At 43.4% G+C, this 19,449-nt stretch overlaps 2 protein-coding genes across 2 annotated transcripts; one reads left to right on the top strand and one right to left on the bottom strand.

Moving 5' to 3' along the window:
- The first annotated feature begins 1,217 nt into the window (after positions 1 to 1,217).
- LOC121573572 (receptor-interacting serine/threonine-protein kinase 4) lies at positions 1,218 to 14,854 on the top strand. Its single transcript, XM_041885660.1, has 8 exons — positions 1,218 to 1,546; positions 7,382 to 7,673; positions 8,744 to 8,892; positions 9,168 to 9,217; positions 10,093 to 10,251; positions 11,952 to 12,058; positions 12,656 to 12,896; positions 13,105 to 14,854. Exons 1-8 carry the CDS (start codon positions 1,365 to 1,367, stop codon positions 14,409 to 14,411), a joined length of 2,487 nt encoding a protein of 828 aa, XP_041741594.1. The 5' UTR covers positions 1,218 to 1,364; the 3' UTR covers positions 14,412 to 14,854.
- A 1,066-nt stretch (positions 14,855 to 15,920) lies between these two features.
- On the bottom strand, positions 15,921 to 17,458 carry LOC121574323. Its single transcript, XM_041886939.1, has 2 exons — positions 17,368 to 17,458; positions 15,921 to 16,961 (listed from the first exon to the last, which is right to left on the bottom strand). The coding sequence occupies exons 1-2, from the start codon at positions 17,432 to 17,434 to the stop codon at positions 15,982 to 15,984; spliced, it is 1,047 nt and encodes a 348-aa protein (XP_041742873.1). The 5' UTR covers positions 17,435 to 17,458; the 3' UTR covers positions 15,921 to 15,981.
- Positions 17,459 to 19,449: the final 1,991 nt, after the last annotated feature.

Raw genomic sequence — 19,449 nt, 5'->3', positions numbered from 1 at the left:
ACCAAGACAATCACATTTTCGAACCGCTCTCATTATAAATCGTACTTCTTAATTCATGGAGGAGCTTCTATAAACGTAATACTTTTCAATGGTGTAAAGTATTACGTTAAAATACTTTAAAGTACTACTTAATTAGTTTTTTGGGGTATCTGTACTTTACTATTTATATTTTTGACAACTTTTACTTCACTACATTCCTAAAGAAAATAATGTACTTTTTAGTCCATACATTTACCCTGACACCAAAAAGTATTTGTTACATTTTGAATGCTTCGCAGGACAGGAAAACGGTCCAATTCACGCACTTCTCAAGAGAACATCCCTGGTCATCCTTACTGCCTCTGATCTGGCGGACTCACTAAACACACATGCTTCGTTTGTAAATTATGTTGGAGTGTGCCCCTGGCTATCAGTAAATAAATAGATTAAAGGGTGCCTTCTGGTTTGCTTAATATAAGGAATTTGAAATTATTTGTAGTTTTATTTTTTATACCTAATTACATTTTAGCAATTACATTTACTTTTGATACTTAAGTATATTTAAAACCAAGTACTTTTAGACTTACTCAACTAGCATTTTATTAGGTGACTTTTACTTGTCATTTTCTATTAAGTTAACTTTTATTAAAAAGTATGTCAATTGGGTAGTTTTTCCACCACTGATACTTCTGAGGAACAGGTCTTCTCTACTTACAGTCATTGTTCATGTTTGCTGATATATATGACACCTGCTGAGTCACTGGCATGTCTCATTCAGTGTGAACAGGAAAGGAATCAGGCAGGTGGTTTTGGATAAATTTATACCAGTAGTATACCTCAAATGAATAGGCTAGTATACTTCCCAGATGAACACATTCCAAACCAGAGCCTCCTGGGCAATATCACGCAACAAACCATTGTTGAAGGATATTCCCAACGACTCCTCAGGGTATTTACAGGGTCTTTGGTAGTGTTAGGGTTCTCAAGAGGGACAAAGTTATTGGGTGATTTCCCAACATTTCACTGTTCTTGAATTCCATCTTATTTACAAATAAATAAATACATATTGCCAGAAATATGAGCGAGTTGGGGCTCAGGGGCTTGGATTAATGATAAACCTGGTCAGTGGCGTGCTACCTGGAAAGACTGTTATCTGTCTGTCTGGCCAGACCCAGGAAATGATGTCACAACTATAGGCTCTTCCCCTCCTTTCACCTGAAGAGAAGGAGGGGCAAGATTGAGTTAGGCAAGCGGGGAAAAACAAGGAAGGGAGCGCTTAGTAGTTAGGCAGGTGTGTATGTTTACGTCTTCTGAATGTGTGTTGAAGAGGGAAAAAATAAGGATTTGGAGATTTTAACACCACGCAAGCCTTTCTAAAGACGGATATGGATGTTCCGGACCCTTCCCATGGGAATATGGGGCTGCTGAGAACCTTTGATTCCTCTGAGTTTGGGAGCTGGGAGAAAATAGGCTCTGGCGGCTTTGGACAAGTATACAAAGTCCGACATGTACAGTGGAAAACATGGCTGGCTATCAAGTGCCCACCCTGCCCTCAGGTAGATGATAAGTAAGTTGGACAGCTGTTTTTATTCTGGGGTTGATGGTGTTAAAAGTGTGAAGAATGTTGTTTCAAGTATTTAAGCCTAGACTACATGTTATCTGTTTGATATCCTCCGTGGGCTTCAGAGTAAAAAGCTGTAGTTCTCTGTGATTATGAGTTTGTTAATCTATCAGAGGGTTTGACGTATGCTGGGAATTTATTCAGCCTTATGTCACAGACTCATCATCTTCTGGATTCTGGATATGTATGGGAGTACATTTCTATTATGTAAATGTTTTTGAGGTGAGCACTGAGCAGTCATTCACATGCGGTTACAATGGAGGGCCCTTGAGCAGTACACCTGTGAATGTTTGACAGTTCAAGAATGTTTGGATAGATTTTTTTTTTAATGTAATAATAATATGCCATTTAGCAGACGCTTTTATCCAAAGCGGTTTACAGTCATGTGTGCATACATTTATACGTATGGGTGGTCCCGGGGATCGAACCCACTACCCTGGCGTTACAAGCGCCATGCTCTACCAATTGAGCTACAGAGGACCGTGATGCCCCCTCATGCTCTGCTGTACTGTGGGAAAGAGGACCATTTCACCAATGGTGGCATCACCACCACAATTCCCTGGGGCTGAATTATGCTGTCCATATCAAAATGACCCAACAACAAGCCCAGTCACAAAGGCGGCTGGCTCCAATAAACAGATCAGTCTTCTTTACTCTAATGCCTGGCCCTTTCTCCAGGAGACCCTACTTGAGATTACACTATGTCTCTGGAATGTAACCGCTTCTTCAGTTTGGTGATGATGTTTTTGTATTGACTCATGATTATGAGAAGTAGTATGACTTTTATGCCATGTGTAGTACCAAGTGTGTGTGCGTGCATGTGTCATGGTGTGCTGGGGGGAAAAGTTCAACATTATGCTAGCACGTTCCTTCCTCTCTTACAACACCTCTCTGCCCTCCTGCGTGGTTCATGTCCTCAACAGCAGGAGGAAACAATCTCTCCCTCCAGAAACCTCAAAGAGGACTACCAAGTCTTAATTGACTTTCAACTTGATTTCAAAATGTAGCAGAGTGGATGTGCAAATGACATTATCTAAAGAATCTGTACAATATCCTTTAATTCCTTTGGCACAAAAAGTGTTATTTACATTCACCAGCAGTGGAAAATATTAGTGCATTTGGCATTTTTCAGTGGCATATCAAGTTAATGTTTCTAAAGGTGTCAGAGCATGAGGTTGGGAACATTGTATTCAAGAGGCTTACAATGTAGAGCACTTTAACCATTCTGACCCTCTGTCATTTTGAGAGCTTTTACAGCTTTGAAGACAATGATTGGATCAGGTTGCTCCTTAACTTCATTTCACTTGAGGCAATATACCCACAGACCAAAGGCTGAACTTTCTGCCGTTGACTTGTTGAGAGATTTAGTCACAGACACTTATACTGAGTGTACAAAACATTAAGAACACCTGTTCTTTCTGACATACTGACCAGGTGAACCCAGGTGTAAGCTATGATCCCTTATTGATGTCACTTGTTAAATACACTTCTATCAGTGTAGATGAAGGGGAGAAGACAGGTTAAAGAAGGATTTTTAAGCATTGAGACAATTGAGACATGGACTGTGTATGTGTGCCATTCAGAGGATGAATTGGCAAGACAAAATATTTAAGTGCCTTTGAACTGGGTATGGTAGTAGGTGCCAGGCGCATCAGTTTGTGTCAAGAACTGCAATGCTGCTGGATTTTTCACGCTCAACAGTTTCCTGTGTGTATCAAGAATGGTCCACCACCCAAAGGACGTCCAGCCAACTTGACACAACTGTGGGAGGCATTGGAGTCAACATGGGCCAGCATCCCTGTGGAATGCTTTCGACACCATGTAGAGTCCACGCCCCGACAAATTGAGGCTGTTCTGAGAGCAAAAGGGGGGGTGCAACTCAATATTAGGAAGGTGTTCTAAATGTTTTGTACACTCAGTGTATATTACATTTGAGTCATTCAGGGCAATTCCAGCATTATGGATATTACAGTTGCACGCAAAATCACAACTTAAATGTCTCAGAGAATGGACAAAAAAATTTAACGTTTGATGTGTGTGTGTGTGTCTATAGTACCCCTTGGGGGTAGTGTATACCCCAAAAAAGTGGACTTGTAAATATTGATATGTTGGAGAAATAAAGCAAATAAGAAGCGTTCTGGATGTTACATTAAATGGACAAGCTTTTTGGGGAGACTGAACATATTAGCAGAAGTCTGTGAGTTTGTAAGTCTTAGGTCAAAACATGGATTGCATTTTCGAAGGAAAGGCGTGGCTGAACACAAACTATAATTTTGAAAAGATTGTCATTTACATTATTACTTCAGAGAGGAAAATCAACCGTTATACAGTACCAGTCAAAAGTTTGGACACACCTACTCATTCCAGGGTTTTTCTTTATTTTTACTATTTTCTACATTGTAGAATAATAGTGAAGACATCAAAACTGTGAAATAACACACATGGAATCATGTAGTAACCAAAAAAGTGTTAAACAAATCAAAATATATTTTCTATTTGAGATTCTTCAATGTATCCACCCTTTGCCTTGATGATAGCTTTGCACACCATATAAAACCTTGATGAAAGTTGGCTTTAAAGAGAAAGTTTCAAGATGATCCGATGTAGTTCTTGTTTTTTTAAAAACTTTTCCTAAAAAAGGTTATGTATGTTACATAGTCCCAGTCACCTATCTTTACAAGACTGTAGAACACGCAAACAAAACTCAAGACACTTCAATTCAGTATATATTGCTTAATTAACATCTCATCTTCTTAACTAATACTGGGGGAGAGCTGTGAGTGGAGAAACAAAGACTGTGAGCCCTTTCTAAAAGTAGTTCAATATGATTGACTGAAAAGCCTTTTTTGAGACTTGGCCACCTACTCTGTAATGGTCAACATTTTTGAATAAAGCCTGAACTCCAACATATTTCCGAATGAAACCACATTCATAATTATCCTTAAGGTCTATAACTAACTTTATTTGTGCATGCTCAGGTTGACTTTTTTACAGGGAATCGTCCGTTAGCAGAAACTCACAAACACGACAGAGTTTATTGCCTCCTTTTTTTGTGTTTGATTGTGTTACTTCCTATGACCATTTATCTCACTTCTCTACCCTACTGCTTTTGCAAAACATTCACAGAGAAAAATATGTCATACACAGCACCAGGAGGAAGTTCTTTAGCTTTGCCAATGACAATCATTGACATCCTCCTCCAATCCATAGTAGCTAGACTCGTGGCACCCACTGAACCTGAACTAAAGATGCTATCTTCTCTCAACAACTGAAAAGTACATAAACTGTAATTTGCCTGCCTGCTCCCTGCTTCCACACAGTCCTCTGACTCAAAGCTAGCTAGCGAATTGTAACGGGCTAATGTGATGCTCCATTAGCCATTACAGGATAGGTACTGTTTGGCATAGCACAGATACTTTTTAACCAACCTTAAAGGTCCAATGCAGTTGTTTACAATTAAGTAACGTACTGTGATTGTTTTCCATTAAAATGGTCAAAAAGAACCCAAAATACACATAGCTTCATAGCAAAGAACAATTTCTCAAGCAATAATTTTGCTAGGACTGTGGGGAGGGGAAAACTGAAAACTAGCTGTTATTGGCAGAGAGGTTTGGAACTCTCTTTCTTATTAGTCTATTAACTAATTTACCGCCTGGTGATGTAACAAGGCAGGCCAAAACTCCATCCCACTAAAACAGGCTAACATTTCAGGCAGTCTTTTCAAACAGCTCTTACACTAAAAGGGCATTATCATAATTTTCACAATTTCACTGTATTATTCCAACCTCAGTATTGAAATATATGTAAAACACTTTTAACTTGGGAATACTATCTTTGTTCTCGATTCGGCCAAACATGTACCTTCTAAAATGTCAGTGTCCAGTTGCAGGTGGTTCGTTTGAATTTAGAAAATGCTCCGTTATTAAAATAAATGTTTTGCTCCATGAAGTAATCCAACAATGTGTATGCCGCCATCTTGTCTTTCAAATCTTCTCACATTGATCGAGACAGGTGAGCGTCATCATGACACGTGGCACTTTGGGGTGGACCCACCGGTCTCAACTTGTTTTATATATATTTACACACTATGATGTTGGAATAATAATGTGAAAATGATGATAATGCCCTTTTAGTGTAATAGCTGTTTGAAAAGACAGCCTGCAATTTACATTTGAGATTTTTAGATTTTAGTAATTTAGCTGACGCTCTAATCCAGAGCAATTTACAATTAGTGCATTCATTTTAGAATAGATAGGTGGGACAACCACATATCACAGTCATAGTAAGTACATTTTTCCTCAAAGCTATCAGCAAGGTCAGAGCTAGTAAGGGGGGAAAAAAGTCAAGTGCGAGTGTTAGTTCACGAAAGTCTTGTTTTATTGTTTGTGGGGTCGGGGTGAGGAGGTGGTGCGAATGAGACACTAGTGCCGTGTAGATGGTAACAGAAAAGGCTGAGCCTCTTGGATAAAACACTCTCCTAACTCCACACATTTACACAGATTTTTCATGCTTGTCAGATTTATTTGATGAAATGGCTTACACTTTTATTGAACTTGAATGATTTGATAATTTACCCCTTGGCAATTCCAAGATAACAGAATTACGCTGAGACTCCATACAACTCAATGCACAATGACACTTTTAACAATTTACACAGTAAATTAATAAAAAAAATCATTTACTGGAAAAACAGTACGGACGCAAAAGTTTGGTAATAGAATTGCGGTAAAATCTCCCTCAGTTTTCTGTTACACAACTTGTATCTGCACAGTTCTTCCAGTGTGTTTTTGTAAAATTTTCAGTGGAAATTGTTAAAAGTAGTGGTTGTGCATAGAGTTGTAGGGTTTTTTAAACTTTGAAGTCAATGGTTTTTGTTTGGTATACATCTTAAAGTAAAAAGTCTGAGTCTCTTCGTAATTCCGTTACCATGGAATTGCCCCCCTCGAAACATAAAGAAATGGCTGCCTTAGTGACAGAGAGACTACACTACATCGTTTATTTTACTTTTTACTTTTTAAGATCTTATCAGCATGCTGATTTAATATTCAATGAATCCTTTGAAAACCCAAGTTGTTGCTCATTGCCTTTGTAGTGAAGACACTACTGTATACACACACATTATTCATGATGATTAAGCAGTTTATCACCTCCCTTTAGATCTCTATGGTGATGGGCTACACGGCTCTTTTTGAGTCTGCTAGCCTAGCCGAGCTAACACTGATAAAGGTAATAATAGGTTATTGTTCAAAGGTTGAGCAACAAGGGCATAGGGAACAAGAGGTCTGTTGTGTTCATAACTCCAAACCAAGCTGGATGCTTTGGCTCTCTGAGGAATGTCGCTCGGACAGATCTGCCTGGCTGACATACTTGGAGAATCTCTGTCCCATAAATTCCTCATGTCTGCAGGGGGTTCACTGATTTAACCTGTCAGAGAGACAGGTTAATGCATGGGAAAGCCCATGCATCTCAGTTTGCTGTCTCCTTGTATTCCCTGGTGTAATTTGGGTCGATGGTAAAAGGTTTTTCAAATGGTGCTGTTTTAACAAGCCTTTGAATACCTGTGTAAGTAAGATAAAATAAAATAACAGCATTTTCTGAATTTGTTCTGTGGATCAAGGGACGTAGATGGATGGGTAGATTTAGGAAGACGGCTACATTTAAATTCTCTGTTATCTGTATGAGTTATGTAGTTCAGTCTAAACAGACAGGTATACGAGGCCTTTATGCCCACTTGGCGTGATGAAGTCGAAGTAAGTTAACAGACAAGCATGTCCTCTGTAGGGAGCGAGCGGTGCTACTGGAGGAGGCTAAGAAGATGGAGGCGGCTAAGTTCCGCTACATCCTGCCAGTGTATGGGATCTGTGGGAACTCCCAGGGCCTGGTGATGGAGTACATGGAGACAGGTTCCCTAGAGACCCTGCTGGCTGCTGAGCCTCTGCCCTGGGAGCTACGCTTCAGGATCATCCACGAGACTGCAGTGGGCATGAACTTCCTGCACTGCATGAGCCCACCCCTCCTGCACCTGGACCTAAAACCTGCCAACATCCTACTGGACGCACACTACCACGTCAAGGTGAGACACAACAGTTACTTGGTGTGTTGGTTGGAGTTCGCACAGGGCACGGTGTGGGCAGTGCTTGCACATTTGAGACCATTGGTCCTAAAATACACATTGCATTGGTTCTCAATGCTGAATCTGCCTGCCTGATGCGCCGGGTGAACTAAACCAAACACTCCTATTGCTACTGCTTCCGTAACTGTTACTACTGCTACTGGTTCAGCAGATTGGTGGTACACCTAGCCACAGTATTATGTCATAGTGTGTTATGTTGAATCATATTGAGCAGAGCTGATGTAGTAAAGGCCTGAGTCTCAGCTGCCAAAATATTTTAGACCATTTAATTAACATAAATATGTAAAAATCAATACACTGTCCAATAGAAAAGTCTGATTTTACCTTATGGTGAGCATTTAGCAAACCTTCACTCAAATTATGTAATTTCTACTACAGAATGACTCTTTAAAACAACAGCCCAAACTCAAGAGCTTTCATGTGGTACAGTGTGTCCTTTAATAGGATTTGTTCAGGCGTTAATTTCAGCTGAGAGGTATGAAGGGAGGAAATCTGTTATACACTTTCATTTTGCTTTAAACGGCCGCCCTGCTGCACACACATGCTACGGGCAGAAAGGTGTCTCCCTCCCAGCCTTCATCCCACTTGCTCTCCTACCTCACACTGGATGACTAATGGTTGGAGGTGGAGGAGAAATGGGTGGGAACCTCTTCTGTTTTAATACCTTCATGTAAACACGTAGCCTGGGCCTGTCTTAACAGGCTGAGTACAGTACTCTGCCAACACTGACTGAGTGTGTGTTCAGCTGCTCGCCCACGCATGTAACTCACAGTCAAACAGGGCCTCAACTCCTGACACGAGAGGTAAGGAAAGCACCCTCAGGCTGGGACAGGACATGGCTGCCACTGCCCTCATCATGGCTCTGGATGCATAGAATACAATAAGGGCTCAGCCATCAGGTTGAGGGTAAAGTTAGTCATAGGTAGCCATAGCCATGACAACAAATGGGAAAGGGAGAGATCAAGTAGGTTCTTGTTTTAACAAGATATATTCTGTATCTCCCCCTTCAGATATCAGATTTTGGTCTGGCCCGGTGGAACGGCCTATCCAGGGTTGATGAAATCAGCCGTGATGGTTTCTGTGGCACCATCGCCTATCTGCCGCCGGAGAGCATCATCGAGAAGGACAGGGTGTCAGACACCAAGCATGACGTCTACAGGTGAGAGTCTTCACCTTCACTTCTCTCTGTCCTTGTCTGCCAGAGGAGTGGAACGTTGTCTGTTTAATGCTTAGTCTTGATGTTAGTTTTTTTCACTTCTCCCCTCCATTGTTTGTTTTGACAATATTTGTTTTAATCACTATGAATATGAAATGGATGTATATTAACCAGTTATAAATTATGCTTGGAAAACACATAGTGAGTAGGTCATTCATTAATTGATCACTTTTATTAGTATTCCTTGATACTGACCTGTTGTTCCCTTCCTGTTACAGCTTTTCGATCGTCATCTGGGGAATTCTCACACAGAAGAAACCTTACCAAGGTGAGACATGTTGAGGAAATTGATGGATAGATTGAGGATTGGTGTGAGACACCTTGTAGTCCTTTAGGGTTTGTCTTATAAGATTCACTCCTAGTCTTTCTTAAACTCAAATGGCCAGGTTCCTGCACCGCGATTAAGCCCATAGACTCCTTGTGACATGACCACCCATGTTAGTTTGTCCGGCATCTCACTAAGTGAAGGTAACAGACATTTAGTCACAGTGCACATATTGACGGTGCCGTTGAGTGTTTACCTGGTGAATTCCAGGGCAGGCAGGCTGACAGGTGTTTTCCCCAGGCATATCCTTTGAATTGAAAGCTCTTGATCAGGGCAGTGACAACGTTGGCACTGGCACCTGTGTCCGCCATTAATGAAGCCCTAGAAAAGTACTTTTCCATCTCCTCCTCCCATGTTCCTCCTCCTTCTATTGAATGGTATTAAAGCTACAAAATAAGCCAAGGTGATCTGAGCTTAACTCCACTGACTGGCTGGCTGGCTGGCTGTCTGGCTGGTCCCAATGCTTGATAACAAAGAGACCATGACCAAGAAAGTCTGAGAGGTTTTTCCAGGCCTGGTGGGAGAGAGAAACAAAACATCTAAACGCCTTCCTTATCTGAGCATACAGAAAGATGATAATAATAAAGTGTACATACTAGAATCGGTCCTACCCAGACATTCGTTTATGTTGCTTTTCCATACTTTCACCAGCACGCGATCAAGGCATTATTCATTGATATGATCCAGGCTTTAAATAATGGGGCCTGGTACACCTTATGGACTGAGTTATCATATGAACAGTAGATCAATTAATTAAGTGTATCAATGTGTCTTATATTTTGTGTTGATTGTATCTCTATGTCCTCTATTTCCTCCAGGGGAGAACACCATCCTGCAGATCATGTTGAAGGTGGTGAGAGGGGTGCGTCCTGATCTCAATGTTGTGCCCCGGAGTCGACCCCAGGCCTGCACAGGGTTTCTGAGCCTCATGCAGCGCTGCTGGGCCCCCTTACCTGATGCCAGACCCAGCTTCCAGGGTGAGTAGAGACCCAATGGGGCCTATGTCTGTAAAGGATGGGTGTTTCTTTATTTTAACTATTTTCTACGTTGTAGAATAATAGTGAAGACATCAAAACTATGAAATAACACATATGGATGACAGCTTTGCACACTCTTGGCATTCTCTCAACCAGCTTCACCTGGAATGCTTTTCCAACAGTCTAGAAGGAGTTCCCACGTATGCTGAGCACTTGTTTCCTTCACTCTGCCGTCCGACTCATCCCAAACCATCTCAATTGGGTTGAGGTCGGGGGATTGTGGAGGCCTGGTCATCTGATGCAGCACTTCATCACTCTCCTTCTTGGTAAAATAGCCCTTACACAGCCTGGAGGTGTGTTGGGTCATTGTCCTGTTGAAAAACAAATGATAGTCCCACTAAGCCCAAACCAGATGGGATGGCGTATTGCTGCAGAATGCTGTGGTAGCCATGCTGGTTAAGTGTGCTTTGAATTCTAAATATATCACAGACAGTGTCACCAACAAAGCACCCCCACACCATAACACCTCCTCCATGCTTTACGGTGGGAAATACACATGCAGAGATCATCCGTTCACCCACACCGCGTCTCACAAAGACGGCGGTTGGAACCAAGAATCTCCAATTTGGACTCCAGACCAAAGGACACATTTCCACCGGTCTAATGTCCATTGCTCGTGTTTCTTGGCCCAAGCAGGTCTCTTCTTATTATTGGTGTCCTTTAGTAGTGGTTTCTTTGCAGCAATTTGATCATGAAGGCCTGATTCACACAGTCCACTCTGAACAGTTGATGTTGAGATGTGTCTGTGACTTGAACTCTGTGAAGCATTTATTTGGGCTGCAATTTCTGAGGCTGGTAACTCTAATGAACTTATCCTCTGCAGCAGAGGTAACTCTGGGTCTTCCATTCCTGTGGCGGTCCTCATGAGAGCCAGTTTCATCATAGCGCTTGATTGTTTTTGAGACTGCACTTGAAGAAACTTTCAAAGTTCTTAAAATGTTCCGTATTGACTGACCATTTACATTTTACATTTTAGTCATTTAGCAGACGCTCTTATCCAGAGCGACTTACAGTTAGTGAGTGCATACATTATTTTTTATTTTTATTTTCTTACCGCCCACCTTCATGTCTTAAAGTAATGATGGACTGTTGTTTCTCTTTGCTTATTTGAGCCGTTCTTGCCATAATATGGACTTGGTCTATTACCAAATAGGGCTATCTTCTGTATACCCCCCTACCTTGTCACAACACAACTGATTGGCTCAAACGCATTAAGAAGGAAAGAAATTCCACAAATTAACTTTTAAGAAGGCACACCTGTTAATTGAAATGCATTCCAGGTGACTACCTCATGAAGCTGGTTGAGAGAATGCCAAGAGTGTGTAAAGCTGTCATCAAGGCAAAGGGTGGCTATTTGAAGAATCTCAAATATTAAATATATTTTGATTTCTTTAACACTTTTTGGTTACTACATGATTCCATATGTGTTATTTCATAGTTTTGATGTCTTCACTTTTTTTCTACAATGTAAAAATAAAGAATAACCCTTGAATGAGTAGGTGTGTCCAAAGTTTTGACTGGTAGTGTACATACACAAAGTCATGATGTACTGTACATATAGTTTTCTGAAAAGGTGAAAATTAAACCACGGGATGCTATTCTATACATCAAACCTGACCTTTGTTGTCTTCTGTCTGCAGAAATCACATCAGAAGCCGAGGAGCTGTGTTCTAAACCCCAAGAGGAGTCCAAGACACAAACCCCTGAGCCTGAGAATAACCACTGCAATGGACTAACCACTGACCAGGTATAACCTCCACACATACCATTCACTTATATTCCCCTGCCTTCTCCCTCTGCCTTTTCTATTGATTTCTATCCTCTTCTTTTCCCTGACACCCCATTCTATATACTGAACTGTCAAAGTCTAGTCTGCTTTGGTGTTCTTCTATAATGTAATTAGAAAACCCTCTGGTACTGTATGTCTAAAATCTGTGTGATTGTTTTCCTGTGGACTGGACTTGTTATTGTTTCCATAAGACACACAGTCAATGTTTGATCCTGACAAATGGTTTCATCATGACATAAGAATGCCGTCCAGAAGCATTGTTTAACTAGGTTAACTCTTTGCTGTTTCACATCCTGGATGCCGGGTACTGGGTGTACGTGACGAACTGACTAGACATCCGTTTAGAAGAAATTACTAGTGCGATTGTGCAATGTGTAAAGATAATAAACGATCAGTGATGATTAGTGAAGATGATAAATGGACTAGGTTTGAGAGGAAAACTATTTAAGATACATAGCTACATAACTAGATGTTTTAACAACATAAAGGTTGTCAAAGAGCCAAGGAGTCAATGGGTTTGTTATTGTATTTCTAACATAGCTGTGTCTCCAACAGAATAAAGAGCAGAAGCCAGTCAGGCCCAGGTCTGCCATGTTGCCAGAGAAAGACTACAGCCTATCAGAGCTGCTGAGTCAGGTAGACTCTGGGATATCTCGGAGCTTTGACCATGTGAAGGAGGACTGCTGTCCCAGCAAAGACAACACCAGCAAGAGACTGTCAGGAATCTCCTCTGTAGACTCTGCCTTCTCCTCTCAAGACTCCATTACCCTCTCCTTTGAGAAAGAGAACACATGTGGTAAGGATGGCTGTGTCATGGCATTGTCTATGGTTTCCTTTAACAGATGACAGGAATTCTTGTTTCTCACGGTGTTATATCCTACATATAAGTAGTACAGTTCTGAATGACTTCTGGAGCATGCAGAGTGTTTCTTTAACTTTAGAACAGTTTCTTTGTGGTTTTGGCCCTGACTCTATACTGTGTCTTCTATCTCCTTGTTGTTTAGACTCTGGGGAGGTGCAGAGGAGGAAGCTGTGCGACGCCATCCGTACCAAGGACATGTCCAAGCTGATGAAGATCCTGCAGCCTCAGGACGTGGACCTCCTATTGGAGGGCGGCTACAGCCTGCTCCACCACGCCGTCACGCAGGCCAACGAGGAGGCCGTCAAGTTCCTACTCCTCAACCACGCCAACACCAACCTGGCCAACGCCCATGGCTCCACCCCCCTCCACCTGGCCACCGAGAAGCACCTGAAGGGCCTGGCCGAGCTGCTGCTGGGCCGCCGGAACACCAACGCCAACGCCCGGGACGAGGACCAATACACAGCCCTGCACTGTGCTGCTCAGAACGGGGATGAGGCCATCACCCGCCTACTGCTGGACCGCGGTGCCTCCATCAATGAGACGGACGCCCAGGGCCGTACACCCGCACACATCGCCTGCCAGCATGGCCAGGAGAACGTGGTCAGGGTGCTTCTGAGCCGCGGGGCAGACGTCCACGTGAAGGGCAGAGATGACTGGACGGCGCTTCACTTGGCTGCCTGGCAGGGCCACCTGGGCATCGTCAAATTGCTGGTGAAGCAGGCTGGGGCGGACGTAGACGGGCAGACGACTAATGGGCGCACGCCGCTGCACATGGCCTCCCATAGGGGGCATTACAGGGTGGCAAGGATCCTGATAGAGCTGGGGGCAGACATCCACGTGACCTCCACGGACCTCCACACCCCCCTGCATGTGGCGGCTGAAACAGGCCACACCAGCACCTCCCGCCTCTTAGTCAAGCATGATGCAGACATCCAGGCCCAGACTACCCAGGGTCTTACCGCCCTCCACCTCGCTGCTCAGCGCGGCCACCTGCCCACAGTGAAGATGCTGATCGAGGAAGGGGCAGACCCCTACTGCACCAACCAAAACCTGCGTACCCCCTGCCACCTGGCAGCAGAAGGGGGGCACTGTGAGGTCTTCGAAGAGCTTCTGGTCCACTGCCCTGAGGGTGCCAGTCTGTCAGACGAGCAGGGCCTCACCCCTCTGCACCTGGCTGTGATGGGAGGCTACACAGATATCACCAGCATGCTGCTGGCCCAGGGGGTGGAGCTATCACAGGAAGTACCACAGGACTCCATACCCCTACCACAGGAAGTACCACAGGACTCCATCCCCCATGACACACTGCAGCCAGCAGCAGAGGACTGCCCAAAGCTTCTGGATCGTCAGCCAAGCTCGTTGGCCAAGCGTCTCCAGAGAAAGGTTGTAATCTTGAAACTGACAGAGCGTGAAGGAAACGACTGTCCAGAGGAGGGAGTCACGCTGTGACTGGATTGTACAGAACTGTCCTGGAATTGAAAACAGTCAGGGATCTCTTCTATTCCCTTCCTCATGGATGTGATGGGAGAGGTGTCTCGAACTAAAGAGACCAGCAGTTGTATTAGATTTTTTTTGTACATAGTATTTTGATTGTGTCTTATTTTTATGGCAGTCTTTGATTGATCATTCATTGCCAGATGTTATGATTCTTTGGTTATTTGGGCCTCTCAAAGCCCCTGTTATCACCCATTATTACTTTGGTATCTTATCAGAGAAGGAAAGCTTTAATGTAAATATGTATACTGTATATAGAACCATGAGCTCATTTAAATCACTGACTTTTTTCCTTTATGTTAAATATAGACTCCATCTAACGTTTTCCCATAATAGTGTAACTTTTCTACTTTGCATATGCACATTCATGGCCCCCAATAAAAATAATGTTGACATTATCTGTGGAATGCCATTTGTATTTTCCTTTCCTATCTACTTACTCTAGCTGGTATGTTTAAACATGTCCATAAGCTATATTCTATAATAAAACAACAGTGTCAATACAAGTGTGTGTGTGTGTGCGCACCCACGTGCGCCTGTAAATGTGTGAATGAAAGAATGATGGCCATCTTCACTGCCAGGCAGAATGGGCATGTCTCTATCTGCAGCCGGCTTTATTCTTATCATTCCTGCCTGCCTCTCCCCCAGACCCTACAGAGCATGCTCAACTTGGCACCATCCATGGGAACTGCCCTCGGGGGGGATCACAGGCCAGGCAGATGGGTTAGTGGGAGGGGAGTGGGGTGAGGATGGAGAAACGTGCCTGCCTTTCCAGGCTGTTGGCTAATTCCTCAGACCATTTCAACTTTTCATCACTCTCCTAAACCAACGTTCCATCCTTGATGTTGACGCCTGCAGGGCTGGGCCTCTTGAGGACCCGAGTCTGAAGCCCTCTTGAGCTGAGCACTGGCGAGCCTCGTAATTGCCCTGGTTTCGTGATGAGTTCTGTGTAATCAGAGGCTTTGTGTGTGTGTGTGTGTGTGTCTGTCCTGTTGCTAAGTGATCCTACAAAAGCATCAGTGGTGTGGAACATCTACTACTCAATCTGGGGAAGATGGCGTTACTCAATCTTCCCTCTCGCTTATCATGGCATTCTATTATGTTCCTTCACTTTACCCTTTCTACATACTTTACACAGTAGCTTGTTATTCAAGTACACTCCCTATATTTGCACTGTGCCACCCTTATAGTGTTTGATGGATAAGTAAGTAGAGCATTTAAATGGATTTGACTCTTTATGCCTCTCATGGGAATAACACACACTGTTATGACTCATTGCTCCCTCTTAATGGCCCTCATCTCTACTTCATCTTTTGATTGTGTCAAGATTAATCACGTGTTAATGTGCAGAATGTTTTCCCACTCAAATATATAATCTACAGTACTTGATAGTTCAGTAAGGAAGCAGTCATGAGTCCTTTTGATTTTTCAACAATCCATTTTTTTTATAATGCTTTTGTAATGAAAAATAACATGTATAATACTATGCCTGGTAATGAAAATAAGGCTAAAAGATGTGGTTATTTCAGTTCTCCATGTTGTTGTTGGCACTGCCCTCCTCTGTGTTGCTGCTGGACACACACTGTCCAAACAGCTGGAGGTCACACAGGCTGCCCAGGCTGTCCACCTCATAGAAGAACTCCATGCCAGACTTCCCTGCTGCGGCTATGCCCACAGGCCCCTCTGATCCCTGGGACTCCAGCAGGCGCTGCATACAGGCCTCTAGGTCATCCTGGTCCAGGGAGTGATCCAGGGTGGAGGGACACTGACCCCTGCCTGAACCCTGCTGGGCGGGGCTGGACAACACTCCCTGTGGCACCAGAACACTCAGCCCAGCCTCAGCCTGCTGGCTGGGTTCATCTTCAGACCCACAGTGAAAAATCTTCATAGCCTCCTCCAGGGAGGTGACTGCAGGCAGGGAACTATCCCCTAACCCCTGCAGGGACAGGCTGGGACCAGTGACCTGGGTCAGAGAGACCTGGGAGACTCTTGCAGCCCTGAGGTTATAGCTCTGGAACTCGAACAGAGGGTGGTTGGTGCCTGCCTGGAAGGGACCTCCAAGCTGATGGTGAGGGGCCAGGTGAGTACTGCTGTCTCCGGCCTGAGGGAGGAGGCCAGTGGGGGCTTGTTGGGGCGGTGTGGAGAAGATAGCATCCATGGGCCATCCTGTGAGGTGTTGCCTGTAGGACCAGGGGACCCCAGCCTGGTAGGCCATCCTGTTTGACTCAGGCCTCCACTGTGTGGCACGCTGGTCTTGGTGTAGCTGGTGTTGAGGCAGCCAGCAGCGCGCACTGTGCATGTACTGGGCAGACACCCGCTGGGCCTGGGTGGCAGAATGGGATAGGTGGCCCTGGGTCCTCACTGTCCATGTCTGTGGGTAGTACAGCTGGGCAGGACTGTGGACCCATGTCCCCTTGGGCTGCTGAGGCCACATGTATGGAGCCTGCATCTGCATGCTAGTGGGGCCCAGCATGGCTGAGGAGCTCATTTGTCTCATGTCACACACTAGACAGAGATGAATATGGAATGTCAACAACCCACTGGGCAAAAAGTGGTTGAATCAACGTTGTTTCCACATCATGTGAACAAAAAATTATATGTGATGACATTGAATCAATGTGGAAAACGAATTGGATTTGCAAAAAGTCATCACCAAAAGAGAATTTTGTCTTTTTATCACCCAACTTTGGACCTAAATCCAATAACATGGTAAAATTTTTTGTTGATTTCATGATGAATTCACGTTAGTTGACAACTCAACCAAATGTAAATCAAAACTAGATGTTGAAATGAAGTCTGAGCCCAGAGGGAAAGTTTCTCCCTGAATTTACAGCACAACATTTTGGTTACCAAGCAAGCTACTTTCACTTGAATGACTATCAATTCAGTTCAAGAGATAGCTAGGTCTCACCTGGAGAGAGGCCATCAGTTATTCTGATAGGAAGAAGTTGGTTTTTCAAGGTTGGGAATTGAAACATGGCACTTTCTTTCAAGAGTAAATGGTGAGTGATCATTTGGTTTTGTTGTAATTCAAGTGTTTTCTGAACATTCTGTTTGGCATCATTCCTGGGGCAACCATGTTCTATGGATGAAGGCCCTTATGACATAAGAATATTCTAGTGGGAGAACTATTTTGTTTTGTTATGATTCAAATTATTTCTGAACATTGTCTGCTATTGTTCCTGTGGAAACCAAGTTTTTTTGATCTTTTGACATTCAAAAATTCTAAATGTGTGTTCATAAATTCACTCTGGAGTGCCAGAGTGCGCTCAGAGTGCGCTCTGGGCGTTTGTAAATTAAGAGTGTTTCGCTCTTGGAGCAATCAGAGCGCACACTGGATGCTCTGGCCAAGGAGTAGGGTTGATCCGAGCGTTCTGACCTCACAACAGCAGTCAAGCACCCAAAGTTGGCTAGCTTGCTAGCTACAGTGCATTTGAAAGTATTCAGACCCCTTTACTTTTTCCACATTTTGTTACCTTACAGCCTTATTCTAAAATGGATTAAATAGATCTTAAATCTACACACAATACCACATAATGACAAAGCAAAAACAACTGAAATATCACATTTACATAAGTATTCAAACCCTTTACTCAGTACTTTGTTGAAGCACCTTTGGCAGCGATTATAGCCTTCTTGGGTATGGCGCTACAAATAGCCATCCTTTGCCTTGATGACAGCTTTGCACACTCTTGGCATTCTCTCAACCAGCTTCATGAGGTAGTCACCTGGAATGCATTTCAATTAACAGGTGTGCCTTCTTAAAAGTTAATTTGTGGAATTTCTTTCCTTCTTAATGCGTTTGAGCCAATCAGTTGTTGTGACAAGGTAGGGGGGGTATACAGAAGATAGCCCTATTCGGTAAAAGACAAAGTCCATATTATGGCAAGAACAGCTCAAATAAGCAAAGAGAAACGACAGTCCATCATTATTTTAAGACATGAAGGTCAGTCAATACGGAACATTTTAAGAACTTTTAAAGTTTCTTCAAGTGCAGTCTCAAAAACAATCAAGCGCTATGATGAAACTGGCTCTCATGAGGACCGCCACAGGAATGGAAGACCCAGTGTTACCTCTGCTGCAGAGGATAAGTTCATTAGAGTTACCAGCCTCAGAAATTGCAGCCCAAATAAATGCTTCACAGAGTTCAAGTAACAGACACATCTCAACATCAACTGTTCAGAGGAGACTGCGTGAATCAGGCCTTCATGGTCGAATTGCTGCAAAGAAACCACTACTAAAGGACACCAATAATAAGAAGATACTTGCTTGGGCCAAGAAACACGAGCAATGGATATTAGACCGGTGGAAATTTGTCCTTTGGTCTGGAGTCCAAATTGGAGATTCTTGGTTCCAACCGCCGTGTCTTTGTGAGACGCGGTGTGGGTGAACGGATGATCTCCGCATGTGTATTTCCCACCGTAAAGCATGGAGGAGGAGGTGTTATGGTGTGGGGGTGCTTTACTGGTGACACTGTCTGTGATTTATTTAGAATTCAAGGCACACTTAACCAGCATGGCTACCACAGCATTCTGCAGCGATACGCCATCCCATCTGGTTTGGGCAATGACCCAACACACCTCCAGGCTGTGTAAGGGCTATTTGACCAAGAAGGAGAATGATGGAGTGCTGCATCAGATGACCTGGCCTCCACAATCCCCCAACCTCAACCCAATTGAGATGGTTTGGGATGAGTCGGACTGCAGAGTGAAGGAAAATCAGCCAACAAGTTCTCAGCATACAGTGGGGAGAACAAGTATTTGATACACTGCCAATTTTGCAGGTTTTCCTACTTACAAAGCATGTAGAGGTCTGTAATTTTTATCATAGGTACGCTTCAACTGTGAGAGACGGAATCTAAAACAAAAATCCAGAAAATCACATTGTATGATTTTAAAGTAATTAATTTGCATTTTATTGCATGACATAAGTATTTGATACATCAGAAAAGCAGAACTTAATATTTGGTACAGAAACCTTTGTTTGCAATTAC

Source organism: Coregonus clupeaformis, chromosome 9 (genome assembly GCF_020615455.1).
Source record: "Coregonus clupeaformis isolate EN_2021a chromosome 9, ASM2061545v1, whole genome shotgun sequence".
In the NCBI taxonomy this organism is placed as follows: domain Eukaryota; kingdom Metazoa; phylum Chordata; class Actinopteri; order Salmoniformes; family Salmonidae; genus Coregonus; species Coregonus clupeaformis.
Note: the sequence above shows the minus strand (reverse complement) of the source record. Positions and strands in the feature narration are given on the sequence as shown.